The following is a 27353-nucleotide window of genomic DNA, read 5'->3' as shown; positions in this document are numbered from 1 at the left end:
TGCAGTTCGATGGATTCCATGCAGCAACCCTGCGCAAAATGGCCTCGCTTGCTCTCCCCTATTACTCATTGTTTACATTGTACATTGTATTCGGGTCGTCTTTTGCAGATGGCACGCACCTGCAGCTAGAGAGGGGGAATAGGCACGAACGATTCGAGCTCACAAACCTACAGACTTCCGACAGTTCCCCGGACCCATCTGGCCCGATCTTGTTCTTTTTCTCTTACCAGTTCGAGTGACGCGCAGGGGACTCGATCTCCAAGTTAAATCAGAGTTTGATCCTGATCCTCGGGCCCGATTCTGATATTTTCGGATCTTTGTACATTTGTACATTTGCGTAATGCCTCTACCGTTTCTGGGATCGCGGGCTCGATCGCACCCTTCTACAGGATAGATCCGCCTCTCTTCATAAGCCCTCAATAGTCGACCCCATGGGCCTCGGATTAAGTTCATCCTCGCATCAGCGTCTGAGCTCACAGGCTCGGGTGGGCTCCCCATCCCGTGCGGCTCAGCAAGGACCAGCCACCCTATTCTCTACATACTCTGCTCTCTCCGTGTCATGGCAAAGCCAACGGTGGCGTTGGGACCAATGACCGACGGATCCGTCCTCCTCGAGCCAATTTATTCCCAATAGTAGCCTGTAGTCAGCTCAGCCGCGGACCCGCTTGACCTGTCAAGTTTCACTTTTCAATGACAGGCTGTGCTAGGATTTGAGAATCTTCAATTGAATGTTATAGAGTCATGAATCTACTGATTTGAGATTCGGTATATGATAATTGAGTATGGTCTCTACAATTGATCTTAGGATTCATCTGCAGACCTACCTTGCCAAGCGTTAAAAAGTACCGGTTCATGCATGATGCAAGATCCTTTTCCTGGACAGCTGGCCAAACCTACCAGGGGATGCCCTGATCTTAGCGTATGAGTTTCTTGTGAGTTCGCATGTTTTGTGCGATCGATTTCCTTAGATCTCTCGAGTTCTTGGTAATTTAAAATGCGAAATATGGAATTTTCCATTGTTCGATATTTGCCCTCTCCACTTCTCGCCCCTCCCCTAACATGTACCTAAAGTACACTACTGTGCGTGTTTACTTTTACATTTATTTATTTTCAACCCAAGGCCCCTTCACAGGGCCCGGTTCAATGGTCGGCATGAATTGCTGACTCGTGCTAGACTGAGTACGGGCCATGACGGAAGGGCTTTCGGTAATATTCCGAGCCATTTGATAGAGGAAGCCTATCTCCGTGGCGTTCAGAGTTATGGTCATACGCAATAATTGTCTACTACACATAACATCCAATATCAACTAATATTGAGGGAGATCGGCGGCAAGGGCAAGGATCAGAGTTTCGTCGGCAACCATGTGGAACTTGCACGTCTATTCCATTAGGTGACATACATTAACAGTAGACTTTAACTGTTCAAAAGTACATTTAGATCATCTGTGAATAAGCCTAAATTCCAAAAAGTATTTCAAAAAAAAAAAAATCCCAAACTCAAAGAAATGCCTAGCTGGTCTCTGCGCAGGTACAACCGATTGTCTGGAGTAGGAAATAATTCCCCGACTGGCGCAGCCGCCACGGTTCCTGCAAGGACAAGTCCCTAGTATACAGATCTAGCAGGGGCCCACGGTGCATAGCGGCTATTCCTGGAGAATCCCCGCCAGCAACACGGAACTCAAATTCGCCGCATCTGACAGGTCTCACTTAGCCACTTCCCCGAGTTGCTGCATGCATACGCATACACACCAGCTAGTTCCTCCCCGTGGAGTTCGCCATCAGAACAGACAGTGCTTTGCCCTCCCATCATCGGGCTCTCGGGCTCTGATCTGGTTCTAGATACAAGGATCTGCTCTGCTTCTGCGTCTAGTTCCCACAAGACGCATTGCAAATCGATGTGTGCTCAGGGCCTCTGAGTTTCCCGTTACCTGGATCAGTAGTTGCCTCCAATGCAAGGCGGATGTGTAGCCTGGTGGGCCGGCCCTGGATATGTGCGCCTTTATTCAGGTACCCTTGAGCCGGCGTGCATCAGATTCGTGCGAGATTTGAGAAGGCGACAAAAATACCTTTGCGGAGTCCCGCGCTGAGTATACTCCTTGCCACCTGTCCGTATCATATTGCACTTACATGGGAATGCACACACTCTGATCAGGGATATAGATTTGAAAGTACGTATGCCTACGTGGTCCCAGTCCATGTCTCGCGTCCACCATTTTGGCCGTGTGCTGGGTCTACTTTGCTGTACATGTGTGTCAGAAAGAGGATACCACGGCCACGATGGCTTTATCCAATGACCTGGTCCGGTCCATGTCCCATATTATGATTTCCAGCCTAGCTGCAGACTGAACAAAAAGGCTATGGTTCAATGTCTGTCAGAGTCAACCCCGCGACCAGTTTCTTGGCGCCATCTATACCCTGGTCAACATCGTAGATCATAACACTAACAAAGTCACACAAAAGTACAAGGCTACATCAGAGTTGAGGGTTCAATAGAGTCCTCGGGGCTGTTCGGCGCAAAGTCGAATTGATGTCAGATCTCACAGAACTCAATTTTCCCCGTAGATCATCTACATTCGAACTGCCAGCTCATCCATCTCGATTGAGATACAAGCGTCCAATCGAAACTCAGACAAAAGCAAAAATATGCCTGAAGAACCTTGATCAACGGGTCGCCACAATCCCAAAGATAGCAATTTTGTGGATAGATCTGTCCACCACTTCCAGTAAGATATTCTACATTATCAACTGAACATCCGTCCTTCACACCAATAATGTATGTTTCAGGCATGCAGCCACGGTCTGGATCCCATGTACATGTACATCGACCTAAACGGTAATCCATATGCACTACACACATCGAACATCCCCTCCACAGTCGTCATCCACGATCCGCCACAAACAATCGTACTGTATCAGATATTCGCCTCCGCAAGTACCTCGAACTGCAAATCCTCTCTTAGAACAGGTGTTCGTCTTCCCGCAAGATTAGATTCCGCGACCGTGTAAGTTAACTTACTCCTGCATCTTGCATCCTACCCACACATCCGCTTCGTGTCCCCGATCGACAAACCCCATCCCCAGCCACCAGACATACGCATACAAATGATAGTTTCTACAATAGCTGATGATCTCATTTCCACTACACACATAATAAAAATGAAGATACGAGCCCTAACAAAAAAGAACAACTTCAGCTCTCCCAAATCGGACCCTCTGATTGGCCCAACAGCCCGGAACTATGCGCGTCTATCAAACCTTGAACTTCCCAGCCCTTTCAATCCTAACTCCACAGCCGACAAAACCGTCACATAATGAAAAATCGTCTCTGTCTATCAAGCCAAATCTGAACCAAATCTCGTTTCCCGTTTCATCCTAGCCGCGCTCGATCCTCGACGGTGTGCCTTCCCCGAGAGAGAGGGCTCGAATCGGATTGGGAGGCGGGGCCCGGCGCTGTGGGTTCGACATATCGATTTCTTCCCGATAGGCTGGGTTGATGGCTTTTTTGTCTTGGTTTTCTGAGACGCACATGGCTGTTTTATGTTCCTGTTTCGGTGCCTGGGTCTTGAAATTTATTGTTGCTGATATTGATAGTGTAATCATATATTATGTCACTGCATAGCATAGTGAGATACATCTCTATCTCGGTCTCTCCCCCTTCATCTACAGTAACATAATATACAACACATCATATTACCAACATATAGCATACCTATTTGGGTTATAGTACCTGGCCCACAAATGATACTACTTTCCTTCCCCTCACTTACCCTAACCTCATCGCATCTCACCATCATCATCCTCGGCATACACTTCTCGACATCCTCTTTCCCGATCTTCCATACCACCGGGCAAACCCACTACCCGCGCCGCACTAACCTGCAACACTACACCCCCACCAGGTTAGACTAGACTAGTCCGGCAGAGCCTTGTCAGAGGCCCAGAATCCGGTGGCTAGTTTAGTACTTACTTGATCTAACCCGTTCATGTCATCGCACAAATCCCGGAACTTACTTCCTACCCTATATTCCTTGACCCATCTATGCATCTATGGAGTCACTGTGCATGCACTGATTTAGTCTCTTTCTTTCTAGAGATGTAGGATTCCAAACTTCCAAGGTTGTACTTTCAAGGATTCATTCCTGCACGTCCATCGATGTCCACACGTCCATGAATGAATCAATTCATTTCGCTCCTGTCGCTAGGGGCTCATCTCAAGCTACGCTACGTGTGTCACTATTCCAGTTTGTGGTTCCAATTCTCAGTTTCTGGGTTCAGTCTCTACAATCTAGAGCCGAGAGCCTAGTCAGGCGTCTGGCTCTAGATCTAGTTCCATTGCCAGATTCAGCACTAGATGCATTCCTAGATCAAGTGCTAGTCTTAGTCCAACCCAAAATCCAGTCCAGTCTCGGAATCAAGTCTACACACCATCTGCCGAGCCTGTTTCCATTTCCCTCTTCGTATAGGGTCCCACGCACCGGGGTTCAGTCTGCGTCGGGGACTACTGAGCGTGCAGCGGGGATCTGGATCGACGGAGCTTGGATTGGATCTGGTGTGGGTTTGGGTTTGGGTTTGTAGGTTGTGGGTTGTACTTCTGATCTGACGCGCGGGGTTATCCCGGTGTGCCGACTCTGGCTGTTTATTTTCTATCTTATCTTTTTGTTCATTTTTATTTTCTTCTGGTTCCTTGTATCCGTCGGGATTTGAACTGTGATCTACATGTGCTTTGGAGCTACGTATGTGGAGATGGAGTTGGGGGGCTGGAGGCTAGATTTTGGGACGAGGTTGGGGGCTTGACTTTTTCTGATATGGATGTGACATGAGAATATGTGCAAGACAAAGTTGGCAGTGGAGGAAAGGGGAGTGCAGGGAAGATCTTTGACATCTGATCCTGTGTCCCGATTTGCATAACGGTGATGGAAGTTGGATATTGATCTTGGAGAGTTCGATCGAGGTATGGTTACATTGGGTGGATCGGTGGGTGGCGATCGGTGCTGTTGGATTGATGGGGGATAATTGATGAGTGACGTCGAAATGGTAGCCTGGGCGCAGACGGAGAACTAACCTTGAGGCTGTCGAGGGAAGAATGTTGCAATGGACAATATCTAAGTCGGAGTCGGAGTGGACAAGAGATATGATGAAGCATGGGGTATTACAATGATTAAACTGCGCACAACTAAAATAGAGGACGATATTACTGCCATAACGAAAAGCTCAAGGAATGTTTACAAGAAGTACAACGTGAACCGAGATTCCACTCACAGGCCCGAAGCAGCCTTCTCATCTCGGTGTCAACAAAGCAGGCTACAAGGGTAACCGAATGCATTAGAATGCAATGAGCGGACCATGGAACATAAAAAGACAAACACAAGGATAAGAAAGACTCCTTTCAGGTAAAAGGCGACATGTGCCTCCCATGGGCAAAATCCACATTGCGAATTTTCTCCACAAAAAAAGACCGAATTATTATCATGAGAAATGCAGAGTAGGACCAGGATGAAATCGTTCCTCAAAGACTTTTATACAAAATCCCAAAGGTTAATTGAATCTGTGGTCAACCCTTACAGGAGCTGGGCAAGAGCACCGAAAACGGCGGCGAGACCAACAATGGGGACGTTGGCACCGGTCATGAAGGCAGCACCGGAAGAAGTGCTGGAAGAGCTGCTAGAGGTGGAGCTGGAGGTGCCAGACTTGCCGTTGGAGGTGGTGGGAGAATCAGTGTCAGCCTTGCAGGTGAAGTGACCCTTGATGACATCCTCGTTCTTGAGCTTCTTGAAGTCGTCGCAGCTGAAATTGCCGTGGGTGGACTGCATGTTGAAGGCACCCTCAACATCCTTGAGCTTGCCAAGAGAGATCCTATGTGGATGTTAGTAGAGGTCGACAAATATCAGAGTATGGTCACTTACTTGTCGAAGGTACCGGAGAAGTCAATGGCACCCTTGACGGTCTCGAGGCTGGACAGAGAGATGACGGACAGCTTGTCGTCACGGGCAATGGTGAATCCACCGTTAACGGTCTTCAAGTTGGGCATGGAGATGTTGGACAGCTTGGAGTTGTCGTTGAAGATAAGGTCGCCAGTCTGGGTCAGGTTGGGAGCGGAGAAAGTCTCGAACTTGGTACCCCAGAAACCGAGCTGACCGGTGAGCTTCTCGAGAGAAGGAACAGACACGGAAGAGATGTTCTGGAAGGTCATGTTGGTACCGGTACCGAGGTTGGGGAGGTCAATCTCGAGAGTGTCGTAGTTACCCGAGAAGCTGATCAGGTCGGTGGCGTTCTTCAGGTTGTTGATGTTGATGTTCTTCAGGTCACGGTTGTTTTGGATGCTGAAGGTACCGACGGTCATCAGGGAGATACCGTTCAGGTTGGTCAGACCAGTGTTGGAGATCTGGACGTTGCCGGCCTTGGTAACACCAGTGTCGAAGTTCAGAGACTGGAGCTTGGGAAGAGCGTCCCAGTTGATAGAGCCAACGGAGGTGAGCTCGGGGAAGCTGAGCAGAGTCAGGGTGGTGAGACCCTCGAGATCGAACTTGTCGCCAATGGACTCCAGGAGAGGAGCAGAGATGGAGCTGACGTTGGAGGCACCGCTGGAGATGATACCACCGGTGATCTTGGAGACACCACTCAGGGAAACCTCACCGCTGTAGGTCTTCTTGATGGTCAGATCACCCTTGAGGGTGGAGCAAGAGGCGAGGGCATCGACATCGCTCTGGTTCTCGACGGTAGTGTCACCACAGTCGTCATCGGCGAAAGCCAGCTGGGAAGCGGCCAGCGCGGTCAGGAGGTACTTGAGAGACATTGTGGATGCTAAATCGCGTCGCAGTCAGCAATTGAATAAATCTCAGATTCCAGGGGAAAGCACGTACGAATTAGAAATATGGAATGGGGAGATATGGAAGTGAGTGAAGAGAAGAAGAAGCGCTTCAAACGAAAGGGAAGCGAATGATACTGCTAGGCAGGAACTCTCAAATAGTAGGAACGAATGGACGGGGTTGGGGAGGAGAAGAGATTAAGAGGAAGGCGAGGAAAGGGGAGCTGGTGGAGATTGTGTATTGTGGTCTCTGTTGTTTTATATATACCAGGGGAAAACACACACAATACCGCATCCGGCGCCCTGGGCTGTGCTGCGTATCTTTCGCCGGTTTCGGTTTTACCAGTCTTACCAGGAAAAAAACTCAGAACCAATGGAAGTTACGGCCCAATTCCTGCTTTTGTCCCACGCTAGTTCGGTTCCGTATCCCTGTAGGATTTTCAATACACACGTGTTCCATCCCCATGCTTTAATGCGGATGTTTTTAGTACATTATTTACTTTTTACTTTACAATTACTCTTACATTTTATAGATGCTTTTTTTGTTTTGTAAAGGCAAGGTGTAATTGCATTTGTATGTCATCGCCACTTCATGTTGTACAATGCACGTCTCTTGCTTTAGCCTATCAAACCTGCTTGTCCACGGTATCTATGATGTAATTTTATGCGGCCCTAGATACCTGTTACTAGACTCTAGACTCTAGACTCTAATAATAATGCTTCATAATACTAGCTTGTATTACCAGAATGCACTAGCAGGCCAATTTATCAAAAGGCTCCATCCTATCTATCACTTGCTGTCGTCATCCATGTCCTCAAGCTCGAGACTCTCCCCTGATCTTCCAGAACTTTTGTTAGGATAATGATTGGCTATCCTTAAATGAAATCCCTGTATTCCTTTCTCGTCTTTCATTTCAACCCGAAAATAGATATCAATTCCAATCTTATGTTTTGATAGTGGCCGATCTAAATTTGCGGGAATCCAAGCCTTCAACGGACCCGCTCCCCCTGCCGCTATCGTCGATTACCGGTATGCGCGACTCTCATTGGCACGTTGGAATGAATCGCCCTGGATTAATGTCAATCCTGGCTGTTTTCTGCTCCTCTACCTGAAGCGAAACGCCCCTCGCAGACGGATATGCAATTGGTGTCAACGGACCCTATTCTTCAACTTAATCCCCTGAGCAACAAGCCCCTTTTCACTCTTCACAGCGGGCGATCATGGAGCAGTCGCTTGACTTACCACTTTGTACCGGCCAGTATCTGCTGGTATACACTGACATCGGGATTTACTCTACATATATCCTTGCTTATAATCAGACCATCACATCAAGCTTGCAGCTTTTCGTCGATCGCAATCACTGATCAGTCTTTCGCATTTCAAAGCATTACATGTACTTTGTCCTGACACAAATTTAGAGAAAACTTCATCTGCGCACAGAACATGTCGCTAGCACTCGGCTATAAATTGGCCCCGATGGAGCTCCTGTCATCCAAGACACGGCGATCAAAGCCATGTCTACAGCTACATCAACCCAGGAACTCTGTGGCAAAGTCTATGACAAGGTCCATTGTATCCCGCTCTTTAAGATCCAATGATTACAGCACAACGTATAACAAAATTGAAGATTGACACTCCATATACAAAAACAACCAATACAACCAATACTGGTGCCTTGGTGGCAACAAAGCCATTATACACAGCGTTACAGTGTACAGTTGGCAAATGTTTCAGAAACGGGGCCGACTTACTCCGTCCCACTCACTCCACCCATATGTATTTTTCGATCGCTTAGAATTTTGGCAAACCTGCTCGATCCGACCGTGCAATTGTTCCTTTGAATTATGGAGACTATTCTGACCAACTACAAACTAAAACAACCCCATCTCTGCAGAGTGTGGGCGGCATTACATATTATCAAACACGGACCTTGGCCTTCCCCGTGCTTTGAAACGCCACAATTATGGATACGCGGCCTCAAGACCAAGCCTAGTTGAGTCGGTATTATATGGCTGTTTAAGCTTAGAATCGGGGTCTCCTGTCTCACGGTAACCCCGAACAAAAATTCGGACATTTGTACTGTACATTTCATTTGAACATTTACATTCGTACATTCGTACATGTCTGGCCGTTTGTTTCCTGGATTTACATTCCGGGGTGCCTACCCGACCTGTCAGAGCTGCGAACTTGCCACCGCTTGGAATGCGTGGAACGCTCAAGAACAGCCTGCACTGGGGTAATCTTGAGAACAGGGCCTTGAATCTAGGGATGGTAGGATGGTTGCATTCCTGAAGAACACGAGACCGAGCCCCGTGACAAAAATAGGGGAAAAAACATGTTCGCCCGACCACGCTGGAGTATGTATATGTGCATGTACCTGACGGAATCTGAGAGGCGAATTGGCGCTCAATGCCATGCATTTCTGTTTTTTACTTTGGCTTTCTTTGTTTTTGTTTTGCTCGGGCATTTTCATTTGCTTCTGGAATCATTACAAGGTTTTGGTCAGTTTGGCCTGTGTCTGACCTGAGAGTTGGTCTGTTTGTATCACAGACAGGGGTTCACGCTTCTTTCGGGAACCTGAGTCGGTCTAACCTTCAGGTTAAATGTCAATCTCGGGTTTAACTGATTTTTTCTTTGTAGATACAGTAGATGAACGTTTCTTCTCCACCAATGGGGGTTTTTTGGATTCTTGATCAAGGCATTTGCCTATGAGGTTGAAGAATCGTATGTCGCTGACGCAAGCACTGGGGTTGCTCCGGTGTCGACTGCAGGTTATATTATTCTACGTGAATTATCAAATACAGAGTACGAAAATAACCAATACCAATTAACATTTCAATGCAAAAAAAATTCAGTCAGATGGTTGTTGTGTTGAGGCCCAACCGTGGATATGACTTTATTCTTGATATTTCCAAGGAACCTAACACCTGCGGAGTATATCGCAACCAATCGCGTGACTTTTATATCTAGACCCAAGGAACAACCCTTCCATGCTGTATCTTGATTTGCTGTTCCCCAAGAGTATCTAGGACGAGATTTCAACGTTTTTTTGGTTCCATTGACTTATTGTGCGGTTCCTCTGTTGAGAGGAAGTGGGCTTTCTTTATGCATTTAGCTTTTCATTTGTTACATAGATGGTGTATCCAGGAATGAGTTGGTTGTCGTATGGTTGTGGTTGGTTGGTGCGAAATATATATAGGCGGATTAACTTCGCCGATAAGAAAAGAAACAAATCCTAAAAAGATATTTATAGGATCATTCCGCTAAGAACTCAGATATGCATTGCTTGGTAATTTATTGGCCCCCCCCCCCCCCCCCCTCCTCCCCTCCCCCGATGTATAATAAACCTAAACGAGGATTGGCCATATTTTGTATCCAAAGTATGTAAAATGCGGCTCGCCTACAATCAATTCACCTTGACAATTCCTCTTAATACGCGCAAGTTGATTTCCGACACTATGTAAGCTAATCATCCTCCACTGCTAGACCGTACCATATATGTAGAGTACCAGTTCGCATGGATTCAACATCCCACCAAACAAGTTGTCCTCTGGGGAGAGCACACGGCGAGACTGGTCCTGAAGTCTCTTCCTATACAGCCGCCAATAATCCCAGAGAGGTATTCCGAGCCGTTCCGGAGATCGACTCTCCAGAGAGGTGTATGATTCACGCGCCACGCAGCATTCTATAATAACCGAACACATTATGTCCAGACGAACCCGCATCCCGACTTCGAGCTCAATTGAACTTCATTTCAGTGCCGCTAGGAACAGACGGTAAAGACCAACATATTTGCATCTTCAAATTGGCTAGCGGGGTAATAAGGTATGGATATCGACCGTTGAGATTGGTTGGCTCAGTGGAACGTCGATCAGCCAGGCACTCTTATATTGTCTGAATTTCTTCTAACAGTCAAGTTTTCATGTACGGTTCAGCGAAGCCATTTAGATCATGTATAGACCATGACCGGCGTGTTGATGCGGCATTATAGATGTAGCGAAATACCTCGAGATATCACAGACCACGATATGTCCGATATGTCTCAACTCATATGGGTGGATCAACCACGAATCGTATTGTTGCACCTGGTGCTCTGGAAAGCTTCCAGTTTTATACACCCAGCTTATAAGTTCGTCTGTAGGAGCAGTTGAAAGGCGGGGTTTTGCGCACTTGAGCTGATTGAAATAACGATGCAAAAAAGCGCAGGCTGTAAGTTGGACTTTTGCTGCTGTCCTCAAAGCTTGGTGCACTGCAGCTACTGAGTTGACGGTGAGAATGGATATAGGCTCCACAGCATCCCCTAATAAGCGATCGAGCCGTTTTAGTAAGGCTGTGGGTGTGAACGTTGTAGAGTCGGTAGAGAGTAGGAGTGTGAAGTGATTGTGGGGCCTTTCCGATGATAAAGGGCAGCTCCTCAGGACGTGTTCTGTGACCGACTTATATGAGGCGTTGAACAGCTGCTCTGCTCGAGGAGATATTTGGAGCAATCCATCTAAGCTGGCGAAGTCGCCGCAGGATTCGAGAACGATCAAAACGAATTCTACTGGCAGTGCTTCGAAGGCATCCATGCTCGGTACTGTTGATATCTGGGTGGTTGAGGTTGAGAAAGAAGGGAGGATTTTGCGCACTAAATAAATAACGCGGTCGATTCAACTGTCTATGACATGGCTCTAATTTAGTAGCGGACAGACCATCTCATCTGACACCTGCTAAATGCTCATCATGATAAGTGAACTGTCAAATTGATCGTCAGATCTACAGCGACGATGAACCCCAGTGAGTCCTTCGCCGTAGACTCCACTTGGGCCGTGTAGAGTGATTGGAAATCAAGCCAGATTTCGATAAATGAACGCATAACCCAATGCTTGTGAATGACATTCAACACAGAAATGCTGACTTATGCCAAGTATAAGTCCGGCTATCAAAAGTCGTCGGTACCCGTGGACAACGAACTCCAACTTCGCACCTCCGCAACTTCTCGGACCTCCTCACAACCTCCACCAAGGCCTCTGCAACCATCAGTATACCTATCATACAAGTCAAACATGTCACTCCGACGCTCAGTCAGACTAGGCTCTACCCCAACCCTCAACTCACAAATACCAGTCCTACAAAGTACAGCGCCAACCAAGACATCCCGAGTCCAACATAGCGCAATATCCAAACCCCGCAAGACACCCAAGAAACCAACACCAAAACCACAAACAAAATCCACATCCTCATACTGGTCCCCAGAACCAGCACCAACCACGACTAACCCCCAGACAACAAGACCGCAAACACCACCCCTCGACCGCCCCGTCGACCCGCACCGAACAAACGCAACCCTCCGCACCCCCCACGGCACTGCCGTAACCGCCTACCCAGCGCACGCAGAAGATGCCTCGCCCAGCAAGACAGGTCTCCCCAGACCCATCGCAACAACAGGTACACTCCTCGACCAAGCAACGGCACACCTCATAGCTACAGATCCACGCCTCGCACCCGTCATAGCGCAACACCCCTGCCCGCTTTTCTCGCCAGCAGGTCTGACAGAAGAGATTGATCCGTTCAATAGTCTGACAAGCAGTATAATTGGTCAGCAAGTCTCCGGTGCAGCAGCGAACTCTATTCGGAATAAGTTCCTCGCGTTGTTTGATTTGATTGTTGGTGAGAAGGGCGGTGATGGGGGGTGGCATGCTACATTCCCGACGCCTGAGCAAGTTGTTAAGGTTGATATACCGACCTTGAGGACGGCGGGCTTGTCGCAGCGAAAGGCGGAGTATATCCTTGGGTTGGCGGAGAAGTTTGTTAGTGGGGAGCTTGGGGCTAGGATGTTGGCGAGGGCTTCTGATGAAGAGCTATTTGAGAAGCTTATTGCTGTTAGGGGGCTTGGGAAGTGGTCTGTTGAGATGTTTGCTTGCTTTGCGCTTAAGCGCATTGATGTCTTTTCGACTGGGGATTTGGGGGTTCAGTAAGTCTGCCCTTGGGTTGTTTAGATTGCTTTGCTGTATGCTGACTGTATCTTCTTAGACGGGGATGTGCTGCCTTTGTTGGACGAGATGTCAATAAAATCAAGGGCAAGGGTGGTGGTAAGTTCAAGTATATGTCTGAGACAGAGATGTTGGAGCTCGCGACTAAGTTTGCGCCGTATCGGTATGTTTGATCATCAAGTCGGTAGTATTGTATACCCTTACTGATTGATTGCCACAGAAGTCTGTTTATGTGGTATATGTGGCGGATTGAGAATGTTAATGTGGCTGTTCTTGGGGGTTGACCTATTTAGGTCTGGTCCTCTTGGAGTGGGATTTATGAATTGAACAGTTAGAGACCAGCAGGATACGAGTATACATAATCCAGTGTAAATGACCGTTACAATATTGTTGATGTCCGTGAGGCTTCACGGAATTTTGATGTTGTCTACTTCCTAAAGAGTAGGTGCGTGATATCAGGCGACAAGTGCCCAAGCAAATAGGAACAGCCTACACGAACTACCCTAGATCACCCAGACCACTGAATACTCAAAGTGTTTCGGGACTCCCCTGAAATGCTGAACTGCACATATATTAAGAGCGCGAAGAAAATCGATTTGTACAATATCAGTACACACAGGCTACATAACCAAGCCGTGGGCCGCCGACGATAGCGCCCACATCCACCTCAAAAAAAAAGCACACCAGGCGTCTATTTCGTGCCAGCCCAGCTTTCCAACCCCATGTTTTCATATCTATTGAACGAAGTAGAAATCGTTTACTTGCGGACAACAAGGTTGTCGAGGTCCTCACGCTCCTTGACCTCCTTCTCGATCTCGCGGATGATGGGGCTCAGGTACTCGACGTCCTATTTAATTTGCATCATTAGCATTGTGACTATTGGGCTGGGTATGTATGCCAAAACAGAGTCAAGGTGGATGTGACAAATCCTCGCAACAGGATTGGTTGGTATGGGGACTAATGCGGGGAGGGCGAAATTTGGATATTGGGAACGCACCTCCTCGGGCTTGGTCTGCTCGTTGGCGGGGAGAAGAGTGTGGGAGATGGAGCACTGCAATTGAGATTGTTAGACTTTGGCGACCAAATGAAGGGGTTTTGATCGAACCTGGAAAGCGCGGCGGATACGGAAAACACGGTCATAGGCTTCCTTGGAAGGAAGACGCTTGATGGCCTTCTGGACGTTCTCGCTCTCCTCGGGAATGAGGTCGTCGAACCTAATGGGTGGTTAGCAGGTGTCGTTGGGCTGGACCCTGTTGCGAGCGACATCCGAAGAACCGGAACCGCGGGCTATGCAACACGACTGCGATTGCATCCAAAAGATATGCCACCGATCTGTGGCAATTCACCCAATTGATCCCTGATCCTTGTTTCCATCGCTCGCGGTCGGGTCGTATGTGAGGGCAAGATTTACTTGAGTCCGAGTCTCCTGTAGCCGGCGGCGTCGGTGTACCAGTTGGCAAGGGGCTGCATCCAGCGCTTAAGCAGCGGGCGCTTGACGATGTAGCTGGCGAAAGAAGGGGCAGACATGTTGAGTCCCGGGTATCACAATTGACGAGGGAGTAAAAAGAGGTGGTAAGGCTATCCGGCTGGAACACGAGATGACCCGATGTTGCGAAGTTGTGCAAAACGAAGCTCGGGCGACTAGTCCCGAAACGGAAATTTCAGGCCTAAGGCTGGAACAGCACGTGACCGGCCGGGTGCTTGCCTGAGGCCAGAGCAGGTGGGAATGTCAATCGCAGCACTCCACCTCACAGATAGGTTTCCTATGTCATACCCCCTCCGAGTGACCAAATTCAATTTGCCATGGGGATCTGTTGACTCTAGCAATCTCTAATCCCTGCTTCTCTAGGGAAGCTTGATTGCTCATAACCCCGCTCACCGTCCTGCAGCTTAGAGTATTGCATCAAGCAACCGGGTTCGGTAACCATCGGCCCCAGAAATCTCTCCTCACTCGGACCTCCACTGATCCTCTCTCCTCCTTCTACACACCTTCGGATCGCTTGATCTTCAACATTCTTTCTTTTTCTATCGAAACAGGGTTCTTGGGTTCCGGATCGAGCACCCGATATGCTCGTGTCCGGGAGCCCTCGTTGATTCACGCACAAGCAACGTGAGCGCCGGTCACCAAGATGACTTCTGGCGGCCGCAGTGCTCCCAGCGGCTCCTCGGAGCAAGCTCAGTCATTCCCTATCGACAACGCTGCACCTCCCCATGTGCCCGCCATGCCGACCTCCGCTTACCTAACCCGCCTTCAAATCCTCTCAACCACTTGGTCCGACGGCCTAATCACACCTTTATGTGGAGCCAGCGCTGGCGTGGCCTCCGGTATTGTCACTTGTCCTTTAGATGTGATCAAAACCAAGCTGCAAGCCCAGGGCGGCTTCCGGCGGGGAACACGGGAAGCTGTTTCGGAGACGCTCTACCGGGGAATGCTCGGCAGCGGAAGGAAGATTTGGCGAGAAGATGGTATTCGCGGTCTTTACCAAGGACTCGGTCCCATGGTGCTGGGCTATCTCCCCACCTGGGCCGTTTACTTAGCAGTCTATGACCTATCTCGCGAGAAATTCCTCCACTACACAGGTTTGTGCCCTCCATCAACGAGATATCAAATCATCGGCTCTAACTCAAGACAGATAACTGGTGGCTATCACGACTTTACGCTTCGATCACCGCTGGTGCATGTTCGACAATAGCGACAAACCCCATTTGGGTTATTAAGACACGACTCATGTCCCAGAGTCTTAAGCAAAACAACGAAGGATTCCGGGCCCCGTGGCAATACTCAGGGACATTTGATGCGGCACGCAAGATGTATAAAGTTGAGGGAATCCGCTCTTTCTATTCCGGGCTCACCCCTGCTCTTCTTGGACTGGCTCATGTGGCCATTCAATTCCCCCTCTACGAATACCTGAAAATGGGAATCACGGGCTACGGTATTGGCGAACACCCCGAACACGGCAATACCCAGTGGGTCGGCATCTCCCTCGCCACTTTCCTCAGCAAGCTCTGCGCAAGCACCATTACATACCCACACGAGGTCCTCCGGACACGCCTTCAAACACAGCAACGCACTGCGCCTGCGTCATCACCAGAAGAAATCTCCTTCCGCGGTGGACTCAACCACCCCCATGACCGTGGCCGGTCCTCGGGCTATTCCTCCTCGGATGGAATGCGCACCCGGCCACGCTATAACGGCATGATACGCACGTTCCAAACAATCCTCCAAGAAGAGGGCTGGCGCGGCTTCTACTCGGGAATTGGGACCAACCTGTTCCGGGCCGTCCCGGCCGCTATGACGACCATGCTCACATACGAGTATCTACGCAAGACGATCAGTCACTTGCAACATGAGGGTGATCTAAAGCTGAAGCAGCAAGAAGATGAAGCGCAGGAAACTTCTATTTGATACCCATGATTCAGCAATACATAAACCAATATCCTATCAATCTCCTCGCCTCTTGAACATCACCCTCAACCATTTCCGATCGCCAAGCCCCTTTTTCCGTTTCTCACATACCTGTATAGATGTACCCGGCGGTCTGTTGATCTTTGCAGATAACATTCTAGCGAGCGAAATTTGCCCTTTGCATTTCGAATCTTATAATCTCGGCATAGAGATGCCTCCAGTTGGAGATCCCGAGGCTATCACATGTCTTCACATGTTTTCTTAGCTGAAGACTTTCGCGGCTTGAAGCATTTTTGTCTTGTTATGTTATTTTTGTGTACATGTAAATTAAGAAGTTAAGGCTGCATGATCTTCCTACTGCGCTTCTTTGACATTTAAGCTTTATATTACTACGCCTATAACGCGACTCGTTTCCCGCTGCTGCCCATAGAGCTGGCCACATTGTATTATCAACATGATGCGTAGACAGCAGACCGTGATACATAGCCTTAAAATCATACAAAGGTTCCCGTGGATAGAAAAGAAGCGCAACAGCCGTACACCTGTCTTGGATGTCCCGTTCCTTGTAGCCCCATGCTTCATAAAAATACATTAAACATAAGTAGTACTCCTAGAAATGGAAAAGTAGCAAAGCCCTGCATAGCCGTGACCAATAAATATATTTCTCATGCCATCCACAAAGCTGCTCCAAGGGCGACACCGGCAAGGTGAAGCGAGCTTGGTGTACGAATGAAAGCACTTCCACTGGATTTTGTGGAGTTCGAGCACAGGAAATCATACTTAGAAGTAGGTAAACGGCCCTTGTACGATAGCTCGTTGAAGGGCGCGCACTTGAAACCAGTACTGTTTGCCGATGGAAGGACCCAGAATGAATCCAACACTGATGGAGGCGGAATGCTGTCCAAGGAGGAATTTTGCTGAGCGACAAACGGATCACTATATCTGCTGGTAAGCTATCACATCGTCTATGAAGAAGAGATTGACACGCACAAGAACTCGTTACTAATATTAGCACCGGAAATCCAAATCGACGAGATGTTTGTTGGCCAGTACCAGGTTTGGACGCGGTTGTTTTGGTCGTCGGTACGGTATATCGAGGTTAGATTCAATTCTGGAGCATCACTAATACGCAGTCTGAAGCCGCCTGTCCAGTTCACGGCTTGCGGTGGTAGAGTGATATCCTTGACAGGATGAGTTTCGTAGTTTTGTTCAAGTGTCAGATCGCGGAGGTTGTCGAATGGGACTTCCAGGTGTGGAATGGAAATGCTGCTAGCCAATGACAGTTTATCCACACTGATTGACTCCAGCTCCGTGCTGCGCTTAATATCTGAAACACCACCGCCGAGAGAAAGAGTTCCGATTGTCATGTTTGTTGCTGAAGGGCCACCCAGTGTCAGAGATGCATTGGCATCAATGCTGCACAATTTGGCATATGCAAACCCAATATTGATGTTCTTGAGGTTTGGAAATGGGCCTTGAAAGCCAACATTAGTGAGATTGAGTCGAGAATCAGATACAAGATCAAGTGAGTCGATTTGCGTCGGGTAAAGCCCTACAGTTTTCGCATTGCGCAAGCTCTTGTGTCGGAACGTGGTGAGATTAGCGGCCCCAAGAACAAAGCGGGACACTGACTCCAGACTTGAGACATCCAGATAGGTGAGATCGTCTGCCCACCATCCTACTTCGAAGCTTATATTCACAGTTTTGAGGTTTGGGAGAGTGAGGTTCTGTAGCTTTGTGGGATATCTTCCAAATTCGACCTCGCCCTTCACTTCGGTCAAAGTTGAGCTAGAGAGTGTGAAGTAAGGCTGGTCATCAAGTTCGTCGCGTCGGGCAACCACATAGTTCCAGAAAGAGCCTTCGATCACCTCAACACCGTCGAGATTGATATGTTGGGTCGTGCTATTGTCATTGGAGGGACCGATAGTGACATCGCCATGAATTACTCGACAGTTCTTGCGAAGTAAGTCTGCACCTGCTGGCGAAAAGATAATGGCTGAGGTGCAGTTGAAGGCCAACACCCCTAGGAACAGTGTTAGCAAGAAGATTGCATAGATGAAAACCCGCTTGCAAAAAATGCAAAACTCCACTTACTAGAACAGCATAGCAATATGGAAAGCACCCATGTAAGCAACATGCAGGATCTTGCGATCATCTTGCAGATGTTGAATTGGGTAGGTTGGATGTCGATGAAAACCAGGAACAGCACCGACTCGGGCGCATCGCGATTTTTACGGTTCCCTACTCAGCCCCTGACCAGCAACAGGGCCTCATGACTGGAACACTTCACTTAGCGTGCCCAGCGTTCCCGGTCTGCCCGGCGCCCTGCTTGTTCCAATTGGAGTAGGGCTGAGCGCAAAAACCGCCCCCAGCGCTTGGCAACACTTGGCGTCTCAAATGTCTCACTCGGGCTTTGGTTCATTTTGGATCTAAAAAAACACAGAAACACATGGATAAGCAAATTTGGAAAGGGTATTCCGTAGGCAAGGTCATACATCTTTTTTCCCATCTTCGTAGCGCAAATGGGGAGCCAGAAGCCCTCTTCCTCGAAACCCTTCTAATTAGTGTAATCTGCTTTGTTACGCCTAGTCATTCAAATACGCGAGGCCTAGTGAAATAACTTGGTCATGGTAAGGTATTCCATACCACCAAGATAAAACACAAAATGACCATGCTGCACAGGCCCTTCAAGTATGAGGGCATGACTTTTTGGTGTGGCCGAAGGTGCTGCGACCCACAGGGTGGATATTTCCAGGGTCCAGCCGATTGTTCGGTATTGTACGTAAACTTCGGCTTTCATGAAGTACCTAGCTCTTTACGTATGCAACATTGCTGTCCCAGCATACTACAAGTATGAGCCCTTTTAAATATCCTGCCTTTGCATGGTTTAGATGATCCAAGCACTCGAAAATGAACGAGAAAGAGGTGAAGAAGAAAAAAACAACAAAAAAGAAGACGTGAAAGTAGGACGTAAAGAACGGAGAAGGAGATCAAATGTTTAAGTCTACGATTGCACGTATTGAGCCCCGCCATATCGACTGTCTTGTTGATCAGGCTGCCCGTCCTAAGTATTATGAGTAATCTGATGTATATGACATGAAACGCGGTGACTAGCTGCAACAGTGTCTAATTCCTCCCTGGTGCATTTCGTAGGGATAGGACAACCTTGATCCAATGCCGGGGAAGTTTGTAGAGGTGGAACACGGTGAATTAAGGAATTCCCTGAATTATCTGCAGGCGGCATGAATGCAAAGCAGAGACAATCGAAAACCTACGACATAGGACAGCATAAGGCGATCGCTTTGGAATGTTCCTAGAGACATTTGTTAGAAGATTCTAGACGTTGTCAACCTAAAGAATTTTGCGGACATCTTGTGTTTGATTGCCCCATTTATTATGCTTATTTAGTCTGCTGCTACCTTAGAGCATGGTTCTTCTACCTTTTCTTCTCTCTCCTGCGCTAGTCAATATCACTTGCTTTTCTATCATAGTACTCTCTTAGTGCCGACAGCAGCGGATCTCGTATGATAAGGAATCGATATTACTCCCTATCTATCATATCTAAATCATTTTATATGGCTCCTATATAACCTCTGATCTCTGGGTTAGATGACCAACAGCTCAGTTGTCTATCAGTTAAACTTGCAATATCACCTGAATAACCAGAGTGGGACGTTAGAGTGCTTGTCCTTGCATTGAGAGCAAGCAGGTCAAATATCAGTCCACACAGATGTGATCAAATATGAAAGATCTCGTGAGATGGAAATTCTTTGCCATCACCGTCCTTGGTCTTCTATCTTTGCTATTCACAACCCATTTTCACCCAAAGCTCAGAATGACCAGCAACGGTGGGACCAACACCAGCAGTGAGATCATTATCAGGGCTGACGGCAGCGCTGGTACCAAGTGCTGGAGGGAGATCCAGAGATGAACCAAGTGCAAGTCCAGGAGGATTCTCGCCTTGAGAGTCCATGCTGTTGTTTGCTGTGCGTGAAAGAATGAGTGGTGAGGGGAAACACGGAAAATGACAAAACCCACGTGGGCAATGGTGGCATCCAAGTCCCGTGGAGACGATGGGCCTTCGTCGTTGTATTCCGCTTCTGGAACCTCTATTTTAGATCAGGGCGAACAATTCCCCGAGGACCAAAATCCACCGCATTTGGCACTAGTCATATCATATATGTTAGTCTTAGTGCTCAATTTAACAAAAATATGAATGGTTTAGTAAGATTTTCATCTCACATTCCAACGGACTTGCTAAACCTTAGCAGCTACCCATCCCTCGCTTTGCTCAGTGCGGGTAATTCTCGCTGCAGACGTCTGGGAAACTTCTTGTCCTAGATATCTTACATTCGCGGAGGCGACTCAGCAGACGGAGGGAAACCCGCATGCTCCCAGTCTAAACAGATTGGTGTGTAAAATGAAGAAAGCGGTATCGAGGTGCGAAACAACCATGCGGGAAGAGTGTATAGAGATGCTTATCAAGTAAGATATTTCAGCTATATTGAAGACATGCCGGAGGCATTGGATGGGAGATAGAAATGGAAGGAGCTTATGTCGCTATGTTTGTGGATCCACAAAGTGCACCTAGCCGAAATTTGCAAGACCTCCATGTCTAATGCATCGGCGTTCGGCTCGTGTCAAGCGTTGACAACGGTCATGGGGAGGTTGTGGAGAAGGTGGCGTAGGGGAGGATGTCTATCTCACCCGCGCTTAGGGATGCTTGGTCTTCGCGGCTTTGTCTTGAAGCATTTTGACCAAGCGGTCATGCTCAGTTTTCAGTATCGCCGAACTCTTCGGGTCGCGAGCCTGCGTTGAGTGTCAGACAATTGTCTTGTTGATATTGAATACATCAAAATAAAGAGAACAGACGGTGCGAGTACATACATAAGAGTCCAAAAATATAGTCCTAAACGCTGAATCTTATGAGATCACATCCTAGTTACTGGGGTAGTCACCGCGACCGGCAATCAACAGTTGTGCTCATGTGACGAGGATGCAGACAGACTCACTATGTGGATATGAATCTAGTAGTTTGACTCAAGTATAATAAGAAGCCCGTGAATACCAAACCGTTTGGCGTGTACATTGAAGACATGTTGTCCGGCCATAGATCTTGATGATCTGCAAGTACCCGCTCGGACCCACATTGCCATTTGTGGTTCATCGTCCGTGCGCAACGCCCACGCAGGGACAATGCACGTGCCTCAATCATGTTTACGCATTGTTTTCAGTTGTAGTGGATTACACTGAGTGGTTTCTACACATCAATGGTAGCTTAGGCACTGGTACATATGGGCTCGGTCAGAGTCGATGAAATCCGCATTGTTCGACTTGCAGAGAAGTTGGTCTCGCCCTTAGTAGTGAGTGACATAAGCCATCCGGGAGCCTTCCTCCAGGAGTACATCTTGCGTATGATTTAATTGTAAGTCCTAATCATGGTGTCTCTCGGACGATAGGATGATAGAGGAAGATTGTGTGTGCCTCGGACTGCAGGAGATTGGAGCGTGCCTCCGTGATTTGCAAGTTCAGGCTTGTGACCTCGTGGTTGTACTCGTCTCCCTGATATGGTATATAATGACAATGCCTTTCTGGGAACTTGTGGATAGAAGGGCTTCTTTCTAATTACATGACTTTCAACGACCACGGAAGCAGAGAATGCCATGGGAAGTAGCAGATAGAGCTTTGAAGAGCCCTCACCAACAACAGATCTTTGACAGCGTGCTCATAGAGCTTGCTTACGTAGACTCTTTTTTTTTTTTAAAAAAAACAAGCTCCTGTTTCAACGAATAGAGGCATTGCCATATTGAAGAGAAGAGTCGTTGACTAATGTAGCAGAGAGGGGAGAAAGTGAAGGAAGAAAGAACGACGTATATTAGCAGCGGCAGCAGACTAAACAGGCATGTTGGAAATTGCAGTCAAACAAAGGGTAGCTGCAAAATTCTTTGTGAAGACAATGCCTGGAATTTTTGACAAACAATGTCCCTAGTAGCCCTGTACAGTTGCCGTCGCATGTGGTGGGGCACCACTGCAGGGGCAAATTGAATGTCAAAGCTGAGTGGAAAATGAGAAGAAAAAAATGAAATAAAATAAAATAGAAAAAAAAAGAACAACCCAAAAATTGCGGTGCGATCTACTTCGCCATAAATACTTGCTGGTCGAAGCATAATCCTGTCCTTCGAGAAGTTGACTTCCCCCCCCTTCCTTTTCCTCAACATTGAACTTCATTTTCCCCACTTGTCACTGCACGCAGCACCAGCGCCACTGGCACCACTGCCCGTACTATTTCCTAATGGCGGCTACCGAAAAGTCTGGTATCAGCCTTATGAGCCAATACAATATCGTTCTACCGAAAAGGCAGGCGTATGACTCTTCCGGCAAACCTATACCTATATGCGACCCCGATCAATGTGCTGCGGCAATAAAGGGGGAGGATCTCCCCGTCGATCTAAGCTCGTTTTGGCATCAGAGAGCAGTTATCCGTGGGATTCGTGATTCACTTCAATTTGCAACAAGCCCGGCAATTCTTGAGCTATGCTCCGGCGACGATGGTCAGTCCCATCAATTTTCCCGCGCCCGCAATGCTCGCCTGATAATGAGTGATATAATCCCCGATATGCAAAATCCTGCCACTCAGCCGTACTGTATCTGGTATCCCGACCTTGCATCAGAAGAAACATATCGCGAAGTTGCCCGTCGGCATCCGTCTATACGGTATCAAGTGGGCCAAGCGTGTGCTATAGCATGCTATACAGATCTCTACAAAGAATTGGACCTTTTGCCTGACGTTTCTATTGCGGAAGAATCCCGCGAAGTTGACAAAGACGCCGAAATCTACAAGATTATCGTATCCGCCCCCCAACGATATACTGTCATAGAAGATTTCTCTCGATCCGTTCATCTTGAGACCCCACGAACGACTGCGTTTCTGAATGGCGATATAAAGCCCCGATAGGCTTTGGGACAGCGAGTTCTCCCTAGTAAAAATTTACCAGAGACGACTGCTAATGATATTGACATCGAGGAAGATAGATTTATCGGCTTTCAAGATATCAGCTTGAAGGACATCAGCGGAATGGAGGACTACGCTGAACTAGGCCTAGGCCAGTCCGATCAACTGTGGATGCCTCTTCCGCCTGATCTCCCAAATCTTGAAAAGCGCCTTCAGACACAGATAGCCGCGTGGGAGGGCAATGTGGATCGATACAGTCGACTAATGCACCCACGCAGGCTGAGAACCAAACTTGAATACAATTGTGTTCTTCGTGGCGTTTATCACAGTACAACCTTCGCCAGATGGTGGGCCTATCAGCTGGAAACAAACCCTAGACGGGCTATCCTCCCAGGTAAATTGCTCAGCCAAGGCAATGAACGGGAGTGCAGAGAGATTCGCACTGCGATTAATGCCCGTATGATAATGAAGAATGATATCTCTGGTATCGACGATGACTCGGACTGCCTCCCGTGGGTCATATGGGGGCCCGTGAAGCCCTCTGCGAACACTTTAGCTGATCTGGTTCGAAAGTGTCCGTCTATGGGACATCAAGTTGCGATCACTTGTATAATGTGTGATTACGGTTCGATATTCCGAAGTTTGAAGCCCCCCTACACCAGATCCTTGTATGTGGCTGCCAGGCGAAGTGAAAATCCATTCTACCTACAATACCTTGAGAAAATCATGAAGGATCGCGACATAACTCCCCCGGACTTTCACTACTTCAAGGACTTTGATCACACTGCACCAGGCTTACAGACTGATCTGGAGCCTAGAGATGATCTCACTGGTCCCACTGTTAGCTACCATGACATGGAGATCGGGTATGGGCAATATCCCTGTGGAAATGAACACGAAGAAACTCGAGGTACATATGGAGGCGGGCTAGCAAATCCGGGAATGGTGGAGAGATACATGTGGCTCTCAACTGAAACTGCACAGAAGTTGAAAGATGAACTTGACGCGCCCTACCCAGGTGCGGATATTGGTCTTTTGTATGATGATGAAGAATTTCGATCCAAGCTTTCACGCCGTATACAGCCCATGGATCGGTAGTATGCAGGTTTCGATATGTCGAATACAGTCAGTCCCTTTGATTTTCGAGTATTATCTGCCGAGTATTCGCTAGCTTAGTTACCGATGGCAATATCGCTCGTAGATACTAGGACCAACCTTTATAATCTCAGATCAGTTCCAATCCCTCTTCCACGTACAATATAGCGCGTCGAGCACTTGAGTGTGGTATAATAGCAGTTTTGTAAATACACTCTAGAAGCACTGGTATTTTGTAACAATTCTTATACAGGTAAACAAAAGCTCTCCAAGAAATTTGCAGGTTTCTCGAACTTGAATGAATTACCAGTACTGCGCCGAACCTGAGGAAGCAACGGGGGTGTGTTTCTAGCGTTTTGGGGTATGCTCTTAGCTATTCTCATCTGGGATCGTACCTAGGACTCTGGTGATGCGGTGAAATCCAATGCCTAACACAAATGGCCAAGCATCTATACTATTGACACCACATCTTTCTATGCTTGTTACATATGATAATGGAATTTCTATTATACTAAATTCCGTCCTCGAGTTCGCCCGTTTGTATACCTAGGGATCTTTCAACTCCAATTGAGTTCATTCTGTTTGCATATATCGGCTTCCAGATTTAGAGGGCTCTCCATGTCATGATGATTTCTCCATTAATGGTTAGGTGATGTCACCTGCCAACGGGGGCAATCATTCTGCTACAAACATTAAATGTTTGAACGTGTACCCTTTACAAATGGTCATGGTCACAATATCAAGTTGTTAACTTTTTTCTGTGTGTGCTCATTCCTGAGTATTCCCCTCCAACTATTTCTCGGCATCGGCTCTTGCACCCGAGCACGACCAAGTCTGACCTCAGAGGCATTACCTATCATCGCCAGGTCCTTTGAGTACGAAACTGCCTTTGAACCACCATTTCCTTTGCATTCAATATTGATAAGCTTATTGGCCATTATAGTCCCGATGGCTCGACATCAACGAGGCATCCTGTTCCCCAAATACGGATGGCGACGACACTTCACAGTAACACAAGATTTCTATGGCGAAGTCGCCTACAACGCCGAGTCATGGGACAAGAAAATATCAAAAAGCGTGTATGAATGGGATACCAACCTCTTCATCAAGCTCTTCACTGTCGAGAGGGACCTCCGAATGCCGGTCCAACGCGAAGAGCACATGCGAACAAAGGGCCGGGCCTATTTGAAAGCTATCAATAGCACCGAAGACAAAGTAAAGGTCTGCGAACTTGACTCCCTGCTCAATGAAGTGAACAGGAAGTATTTCGAAAAGGAGCTCGAGCTTCACGAATGCGAGCTGGATCTCTTCAAACGACCCCTGAAGGAGATGTACGATACCCTGAGAAAAGACTCTACTTGGTATCTGCGGACGGAACTTGTAGAGGACTGTATCGCCAAGGGTGGCTGCTACAGCCGTGACTGTGGATGCTGTCAGAAGAGACACTGGACTTCTAAGCGGAGCCGCGGTATTGGCCATTGCACCGTGGAGTGTGGATCTTGCGTGATGATTCGCCGATATATGGTACAGTAGAACTTGATTGATTCCGCAATCTCGGATGCGGATCTCCGTGAGATACTTGGCCAATATTTATTTCAGATCGAGCGACTATCGGCACAAGGTCTCATTGCGGTGCGGAACCGAACAAGGGTCTTTGCTCTGCCAGGGGTTCCTTACTCGGAGAGGGGAACCTTAACTCTGATCTGCATGAGCGTATTTGTGACAACAACCCCCGGCGGAAGCGTTTCCCTACGGGCATTGCTTGCAGACCCTGACCAAAGGGTCACAAGAGAACTTATGTCGGAAGAGGCCTCCTATGTATTGCACACATTATACATAGGGACAAACCATATAATCGAAAACCACCATCCTAGAGAACGGGAACTACACCAAAAGGTTGTTTGGCAAGGTACGTCGGTGACTTATATTGAAGTGAGTACGACAAGGTGCGGTAAGGATCCCTGCGGTACGTACCGATTGTTCCCCATTACTTGAGATCCAGCGAAATAAAATTGTAATCCGTAACGTTTTTTTCCGCGAGGGTAAGCAGAGCTTTCAACGTACACGTCGATTTCGGACTTCCGATTAGAGTAAGTGGCATTATTGACTGTGTCTTCAGGATAGTATTCATTTTTAGCTACGGACAAAGTTGAGAACAACTCTTTCTTGGCAAAAACGTTTTCTTGGAATATCTAGCCAACCAGAGGTCGCAGGACCTCAAGAATTAGTTCACCGTAGTCGTAACTTCAAGCGCTACCATCTGATACCTGTTTCATAGGGAAGATGGCAGCGGCGATTGCGACTGGTGCGAATGCACAGAACTTGCGCCCCCTGTCTGGAGAGGAACATCAAAACTCACGGCCCTCGCGGACCCGCCCCGATCCATGGACGAGATCGCGGAAGGGGCCCGTAGGGTGCTTAACCACATTGAAAATAGTGGCACGGAAGACCGATATATCACTGGATATATTCGCTCCGTCCGCCAGTACGCACTTAACGCCCGACAAGGCGACGGCTAGGGGATGGCCAAGGCCTAGAAGCAGCTTAATAAAATAGAAGAATTTAGATAAGATAATGAGAGAGCTAGTTTATAGGGACATAGTGTCCTTATATAGCTGAGACTTTGAGCTCGAATCAGCCGCTATACTGGAAAAAGACAGGAAACTTTCATTAGACTATCCCTAATCGAATAGCCTTCGCCGTCTTATTTGCGCCTAATAGATATGACGCATGATTTTGGGGGCAAGGGATCCTCTAGAAAACGAGGGCAGCCCGAATATCGTCAATGCACTAACTATCACAGAATAAATGGCCCTGTGGGGCCTGCAAGGCCTAAATTGAGTTCAACAAATCAGGGGTGCTCACTGAGCATTACTAAGGTATCAGTGATCACTGCGCACTCACTGAGCGATCCGGAGCACGCACTGAGCATGCACAATTGGTCACTGAGCACGCCACCAATTAGTCATCATGCACGTGACTGAACCAGAGCATGCTCACTGAGTCTGAGCCCGTGCTGACATCTACTCACTGATCCTGAGCCTGAGCGCCCTCATAAAGCGGCGGCAGCCCAGATAGGAAAGGCCCCACCCGGCAGACATTATCCTGTCTATATAGGTGCA

At 47.9% G+C, this 27353-nt stretch overlaps 7 protein-coding genes across 7 annotated transcripts; 4 read left to right on the top strand and 3 right to left on the bottom strand.

Annotated features, from left to right (window-relative positions):
- Window positions 1–5558: 5558 nt before the first annotated feature.
- ecm33 (GPI-anchored protein Ecm33) lies at window positions 5559–6793 on the bottom strand (the record flags this gene model as incomplete). Its single annotated transcript, XM_058458741.1, has 2 exons — window positions 5559–5853; window positions 5904–6793. 2 exons carry the CDS (start codon window positions 6791–6793, stop codon window positions 5559–5561), a joined length of 1185 nt encoding a protein of 394 aa, XP_058324963.1.
- Window positions 6794–11695: 4902 nt separating this feature from the next.
- On the top strand, window positions 11696–13062 carry alkA (DNA-3-methyladenine glycosylase II; the record flags this gene model as incomplete). The annotated part of the gene is made up of 3 exons (XM_058458740.1): window positions 11696–12759; window positions 12819–12941; window positions 12999–13062. 3 exons carry the CDS (start codon window positions 11696–11698, stop codon window positions 13060–13062), a joined length of 1251 nt encoding a protein of 416 aa, XP_058324962.1.
- Window positions 13063–13535: 473 nt separating this feature from the next.
- N7508_000654 (ubiquinol--cytochrome-c reductase subunit 7) lies at window positions 13536–14305 on the bottom strand (the record flags this gene model as incomplete). Its single annotated transcript, XM_058458739.1, has 4 exons — window positions 13536–13625; window positions 13776–13829; window positions 13884–13992; window positions 14190–14305. 4 exons carry the CDS (start codon window positions 14303–14305, stop codon window positions 13536–13538), a joined length of 369 nt encoding a protein of 122 aa, XP_058324961.1.
- A 602-nt stretch (window positions 14306–14907) lies between these two features.
- Window positions 14908–16184, top strand: N7508_000653 (uncharacterized protein; the record flags this gene model as incomplete). The annotated part of the gene is made up of 2 exons (XM_058458738.1): window positions 14908–15358; window positions 15412–16184. 2 exons carry the CDS (start codon window positions 14908–14910, stop codon window positions 16182–16184), a joined length of 1224 nt encoding a protein of 407 aa, XP_058324960.1.
- Window positions 16185–16849: 665 nt separating this feature from the next.
- N7508_000652 (uncharacterized protein) lies at window positions 16850–18339 on the bottom strand (the record flags this gene model as incomplete). The annotated part of the gene is made up of 3 exons (XM_058458737.1): window positions 16850–17120; window positions 17175–18207; window positions 18279–18339. The coding sequence occupies 3 exons, from the start codon at window positions 18337–18339 to the stop codon at window positions 16850–16852; spliced, it is 1365 nt and encodes a 454-aa protein (XP_058324959.1).
- A 4137-nt stretch (window positions 18340–22476) lies between these two features.
- On the top strand, window positions 22477–24234 carry N7508_000651 (uncharacterized protein; the record flags this gene model as incomplete). The annotated part of the gene is made up of 2 exons (XM_058458736.1): window positions 22477–23031; window positions 23140–24234. 2 exons carry the CDS (start codon window positions 22477–22479, stop codon window positions 24232–24234), a joined length of 1650 nt encoding a protein of 549 aa, XP_058324958.1.
- A 945-nt stretch (window positions 24235–25179) lies between these two features.
- On the top strand, window positions 25180–25764 carry N7508_000650 (uncharacterized protein; the record flags this gene model as incomplete). The annotated part of the gene is made up of 1 exon (XM_058458735.1): window positions 25180–25764. One exon carries the CDS (start codon window positions 25180–25182, stop codon window positions 25762–25764), a length of 585 nt encoding a protein of 194 aa, XP_058324957.1.
- Between the last annotated feature and the right edge of the window lie 1589 nt (window positions 25765–27353).

Source organism: Penicillium antarcticum (genome assembly GCF_028974205.1).
Source record: "Penicillium antarcticum strain IBT 31339 chromosome Unknown utg000001l_segment0_segment0, whole genome shotgun sequence".
Classification (NCBI taxonomy): Eukaryota; Fungi; Ascomycota; class Eurotiomycetes; order Eurotiales; family Aspergillaceae; genus Penicillium; species Penicillium antarcticum.
The sequence above is the reverse complement of the archived record's forward strand: the minus strand, read 5'-3'. Positions and strand labels throughout refer to the sequence as shown.